The sequence below is a fragment of the Mus caroli genome, chromosome 18 (genome assembly GCF_900094665.2).
Source record: "Mus caroli chromosome 18, CAROLI_EIJ_v1.1, whole genome shotgun sequence".
In the NCBI taxonomy this organism is placed as follows: Eukaryota; Metazoa; Chordata; class Mammalia; order Rodentia; family Muridae; genus Mus; species Mus caroli.
The window spans coordinates 7,209,658-7,216,175 of record NC_034587.1 but is presented as its reverse complement, the minus strand read 5'-3'; the positions used below and the strand labels follow the sequence as shown (position 1 = coordinate 7,216,175).

At 41.9% G+C, this 6,518-nt stretch overlaps 1 protein-coding gene across 1 annotated transcript in view; it reads left to right on the top strand.

Moving 5' to 3' along the window:
- Window positions 1–6,518, top strand: part of Abhd3 (abhydrolase domain containing 3) — a 63,974-nt gene that overhangs the window by 50,369 nt on the left and 7,087 nt on the right. Inside the window, exon 6 of the mRNA XM_021150624.2 lies at window positions 4,106–4,279. Within this exon, the coding sequence (XP_021006283.1) occupies window positions 4,106–4,279 (174 nt within the window). The remainder of the gene's footprint in view (window positions 1–4,105; window positions 4,280–6,518) is intronic.

Sequence of the window (6,518 nt, the reverse complement as noted above, 5' to 3'; positions counted from 1 at the left end):
GATGGCCTAGTCGGCCATCAATGGAGAGGAGAGGCCCTTGGTCTTGGGAAGATCATATGCCCCAGTACAGGGGAATGCCAGGACTAGGAAGTAGGGGGGGGGGGGGGGGGGCGGAGGGTATAGGGCGCTTTGGGGATAGCATTTGAAATGTAAATGAAGAAAATATCTAATAAAAAAATCAAAAAATAAAATAAAATAATAGACTTAATATATGTTAATTATATGCTTAATGAATATACATTCCCCTCCCACCAAACCCTGTAAGATTAATGCTACTTATCTATTTTTCATTAGAATGTGTTATTTTCTATACTACTGGTGCTCAGGCACACTAAATATCCATTTGTCTTTATTTCAAAAGCCGATTTGGGGGGTTTGATAGGTGTCTAAACAATTAAGAACACTTGCTGCTGTTATAGAGATTTAGTTCTCAGCACCCAGATGGCAAGTCACAACTATTTATAACTCTGGTTCAAGGGGTTCTAGTGGCCTGTATGTAGATGGTACACAGACAAACATGCAGACAAACACATACATAAAAGTGATTCACCCTTATTCTTTTTTTAGCCGTTTTTAAAGCCAACATTTAAAACAGAAATTTTTTTCTTAACTTTCTATTCTGGATGTAACTGCAATCTCAGTGTTCAGAACATCTTATAAGCATGTGTGCTGGCAATAGAAGTCCCCCATGAACTACATGCAGACTCAGTGATAGGCCCTAGCCAGAGCTTTTTAGGTTCTGATAAAGAGTCTATCTCTTGCATTAGCATGGAAGGTCTGACTTGACCTAGTAAAGGAAGAACTCGGAACAGTGTGGAAACAAGCAGAATCTTCAAGTCGGGCTTCATGGACACAATGTAGCAACTCTTTCCTTTAGCTCACACCATGAGCCTGAAAAGATGAAGTGGGGCTGGACTCCTTCCCTTAATTATATAAATTCATGACTTTTTTTTCAAGGCTCGCTCTTACATAAAGAGGCCCCAATTGTCTATTCAGAAGCCCTTGGAAAAGGCCTATTCATCCAGCCTCGAAACCTCAGGCAGGGTCTGACCATTAGGTTAGCTTTTCCAGCCAGCTGAATATTAATGTCTTGTAAATTATTGGAAGGAATCACCCCTTCCAGTTGCCTAGCACTGTGACACATTCCCAAGTAGGTGCACTTTCTTTTTCTTTTAGAGATGCAACCAACAAAAGCATGGTTGAGCAAGAGTTTTATGCCCGGTGAGCCGTGGACTGGGGTTACCCAGTGCCTTGATGCCTGGAGCCAAGTGTGGGCTTTGAGCCTGAACTGAGTTAAGTCAAGAAACTCAGCTGTTCTAGAACCAGATTCTGTTCTCCCAGTGAGTTGGTAAATACTTTTTAAATAAAAAGAAAATTCCAAACACATAAAATGAAAACTAAAGAGTATCCCTACATACAGTCATTACCCCAGCTTCAGGAATTATCAGCTGGTGGGGTAGCATGTTTCACCTGCATCACCCACTTCTCCAGTTCATTCCATATTACCTAAAGCTCAGTCATCATTTTATTATTATTTCAGATGAGTCAAACATGTGCTTAGAATGTGGGAGGACCTGGGCTCAGTTCCAGGTACCTCAAAATAATAAATCAGTCAGTTGAATCTCGTCTGGGCTTTCTTTGATCACAGATCTACAATAAGTGTAGCATCTGTTCTTCTCACCTCCATGTCTGATGAAGCCTCTGTCCCTGGACAGTAGATTAAGTGGATTCTAGAACAGACAGATGGGATTGGATCTTGCTTTGCCTACACAGTGCATCAGCCTCGGATCACAGTACCGCTTGGAGTGGAGATCACAGAAGGAAGTCTGTCAATGTTTCAGTTGGTAGCTCTAAGTGCAAGCGTTGTCTCTTTCTGTAAAGTTATAACATGTTAACACACCAGAACAAGTGACAGTCCTTTCTGAGCATCACTAACTATCCAGAGCTTGCATTTACTTCCTGAGGATAGAGTGCCTGCACTACCCCTGGTGTATGTTATTTAGTTTTATAGTTTGATATACAGTTGCCAAATAGAATCCATCCTTTGTGTTTAAACATTTAGTCCATGAGTCCTTTCTCTGTCTAGCTGTTTCCCCAGCGTGTGCCCCTCCGGTTGGCGAGAGGATGGGGTCCTTCTCTCAGGGTAAAATAACAACCTTTTGGAGGCAGCACTTTGACATTTGTTCATCCCTAAGTAATAGCTAGGAATTGCCTCTAAAGAGGTGGTTGTGCCTATTCCAGGGTCTTTCTACTTCCTTTCCACATGTTTTGACTTGTGTGTTTTACCAGCCTCTGACAATTGTCTGACTCCAGCCGAAGTGTAAAGTTACCACATGAGAGAGGACACTATGGTGAACTCTTCCCAGGACAGAAAGCATCCTTCAAAGGGCTCAGTGACCATAGCACTGTATGCAAGTCATATGGTCATTCTGAAGGGTCATTTTCAAGTCATGCGTGATGGAGCACATCTGTAATTCTAGCATTCCTGGAGGCCGAGGGAGGGGGGTTACAAGTTTCAAGTCGGCTTGAGCTAAAAAGAGTAAACTGTCTTAAGACAGCAGTCATTATCAGGGCTTACAAGACAGCTCAGGAGGTGGGGTTCTTGCTACCTGCATGATGGCCCAAGTTTTATCCTGGGTTCTACATAGTAGAAAGAACTGACTCCCTCAAATTGTTCTCTGACCTCCACAAACTTGCTATAGACCATACATGCATGTATATACACATACACATACAAAAAATAAATTTAAATTTTTTTCAAAAAATTTTTTTTCAATTATTTTCAAAAGCTAGATGTCTCCTTTTCATAAAAATTCCCTACCTTTATAAGTGATTTGAATTGTAAAAGATAATGCTAGAGTATTTTAGCTATTTCAAAACCTAGCCTGTTAAAGAAACTATGTACAGAAGCTATAATGAGTGGAGGGTTGTGGCGTCATCCTTCATACTTAGGACTGTTGAGCTCTAACTCAGTTCTCATCCCCCTTACTCAAATAGAACTTGGCTAGAATAGAGAAAATTAAATAAGCGGAGCACAGGAACATAGGAAAGCATGTGACTGGGCATAATAATAAACGGAGCACAGGAACATAGGAATCCATGTGACTGGGCATAATAAGGAAGAGAAAACCAGTGACTCTAAGGCTGGTGCTCTGCCACAGCTTGGAAAGTCTAACTGAACGGAGAGTACCTCAGAGTCTCGCTGAGGACGGTGACCTCACAGACCAGTGACCTCCGGAGCTCAGTGCATGACATCATGGGTGACAATGGTGACCACACAGACCAGTGACCTCAGGAGCTCAGTGCATGACATCATGGGTGACAATGGGTACCTCACAGACCAGTGACCTCTGGAGCTCAGTGCGTGACATCATGGGTGAAGACAGTGACCACACAGACCAGTGACCTCCGGAGCTCAGTGCATTAGATCCAGACACAAGAAGTTTGCTAAAGTCTCTATGTGATCCCAGCGTGCAGCCACATTAGAGAACTCCTTGGGGTGGATCTCTTCATGTTCTTATGATTTAACTTACTTCACCATAAGAAGAAGCATGCAGGAATAAATGTAGTCTGCCTCACAGTTTAGCCAAGTGCAGTGTCAGTAAGCATGTAGGTCAGGCATGGGGTGCACATGTATCCTCCCAGGCAGAGGTGGGAGGAAAAAAAGTACTTTAAAATAGAAATTTGAATATGGGCAGGTGGCATGTCTCTGGGTAAAGCTGCCTGCCACCAAGTCTAATGGCCTGAGTTCAAGCCCCTAGAACCACATGGTGGAAGGTGACCGACTCTAGCAAGCTGTCCTCTGACCCCCATTCACACATGATGGCATGTACATATTCTAAGAATATGAACATGAGAAAAACCAAAGGTAATCTTTCTAATGTGCAGGACTTAAAACAGTAGTCATGGGTGATGGTACACGGCCCCAGACTGGGCAGAGGGTCAAGTATTCACTCTATAGTTATCCTATAGAGTGTTCAGAGTCATTCTGGGCTGCCTGCATTGCTTACTTACTGGCTCCTGCCGCGTTCTCATGGAGCGATGCTTAGAAAGGAGGTGTTGTAAGAGATGTAACCAGTCACAGTCTCCTTTCTCCCTATTTTAGAATGCTGCTTCTGAATTACTTGGGTAAAATTGGGTCCAAAACCCCTCTGATGGCTGCTGCAACATTTTCAGTTGGCTGGAACACTTTTGCTTGCTCAGAGTCTCTGGAGAGGCCGCTGAACTGGCTACTCTTTAATTACTACTTAACAACTTGCCTCCAGTCTTCAGTTAAGAAGTAAGTCATCGTTAAAACCTTCTGTTACCAAACATTTTAGATTACATAACCCAGCACTATGGAATTTCAGAATATAGCACTACCTATATATGTATATTTATTTATATAATTTATTTCTGTACCAAAATGTTATAATAATTTTTAATCCCAACCTGAGGTTTCTACCCACCTTTGATATTTAGTTTCTGGATAAAAGACACATGCAACCTTTATATTTACAATAAGCCTTAAACAGCACAAGAGCTGGGCAGATACCTAACCTCTATGCCATCAGAATCTACTTACCTATCAATAACCCTGAGTTATTACTTACAATGTTTTATTTAGGCTGCTCTTAATTCCAATCGGTCAGCCCTCAGGACCATGTTTTTATGGTTCTCCTAACTGATGGCAGAATTTCTTCCTCTTCCACCTTCTCTCCCTAATGGTTTTCCTCTGGCCCCAAGCCCAGGAAACCTAACCCCCACATATGTCTCTTCCCCCCAGCTATTGGCTGTTGGAATCTTTATTTACTAATCAGAAATAACTTGGGGGCAGGGTCACATACATCACTCAGGTCTATGTGCAGACTCCAGGTATTGGGGTTACATTACAATAGACAGCAAGACCAAACCTCAATACCAAAATATTCTCCAAATTATGAATGCCTACCAAAAATTGTAAGTTAAAAATATAGATGAAAGTAATAATGCTGCATTCTATCTATGTCTATGCCCCCACCCAACCCCCTACCCTCCCACCCCTTCACACTGCTTTGAAGGTTGCTATTCTAAACTATTCTGAAAACTATGTTAGCATGGAGTGTGTTTGGTGATATGTTTGGGCTGTTCCCTTAGATTTACGGGTTGTTAATCTTTCCCAAACCTAACTCTTTCTCAGGTAATATGTTAAGAGTGTCCTATGCAGCTGGGCTGATGGCATCCCCCTTTGATCCCAGTACTCAGGAGATAGAGGCAGGCAGATCTCTGAGTTCAAAGCTAGCCTGGTCTAAAAGGTGAACTCCAGGACAGCTTAGGCTACCTAGATAGTCCCTGTGTTGTAGGATTTTTGTTGCTGTGAAGAGATGCCATGACCATAGCAACTCTTACAAGCATTTCATTGGAACTGGCTTATAGTTCAGAGGTTAGTCCATTATCATCATGGTGGGAAGCTTGGTGGCACACAGGCAGACATGGTGCTGGAGGAGGAGTTGAGAGATCTACATCTGAATTGTCATGCATCAGGAAGAGAAACTGTGTACCACACTGGGCATAGCTTGAGCTTCTGGAACCTCAAAGCCCTGGCCCACAGTGACACACTTTCTCTAAGGCCATAGCTCCTAATAGTGCCACTCCCTATGGGCCAAGCTTTCAAACACATGAGTCTATGGGGGCCATTCCTATTCAAACCACCACACCTGACTCAAAAAACGAACATAGAAATGAGTGCCCCAGGTTGAACAATATAGCTCCTAACTCCTTAAGCATGTTCTTTTTTTTTTAAAGATTTATTTATTATTATATGTAAGTACACTGTAGCTGTCTTCAGACGCAACAGAAGAGGGTGTCAGATCTCATTACGGGTGGTTCTGAGCCACCATGTAGTTGCTGGGATTTGAAGTGAGGACCTTCAGAAGAGCAGGCAGTGCTCTTACCCACTGAGCCATCTCGCCAGCCCAAGCATGTTCTTACAAGCATGGTGTGTTTTAGAAATGAGAGACTAGAAGCCGGTGAGATGGCTCAGTAGGTGAAGATACCTGTCACCAAGCCTAATGACCTTTCAATCCCTGTTACCCACAGGTGGAAGGAGATTTTTTGACTGGTGTACACATGTAGACACCAAATAAGTGATGTTTTTTCCATTTTAAGAAAAGTTCTTCAAAATATGAAAGAAATAGAATGTAGTTCATTTGTATAGTCATAGCTCATGGTTCTTATATTTCCACAATAATGTCTTTGCATCCATTTTCCTGGAACTGTGCACGTCCTAAAGTGAACCCAGCATGTCGACACATTCCATACAGGTGGTTCTAGTCTTATTTCCTTAATGACTAATACTATTTGTTTGTTTGTTCAGAGCTGGGGATTGAATCTAGGATCTCATACTTGCTAGGCACACAATCACTGAGCCCCAGCCCAGCCCTACCAAGCCTTTTAAAATGAATTGATAAATATATATATAAGTATTTATATATATTTCATATGTATGTGTGATTTAATGAAATTTATATATATTATATATATATATATATATATATATA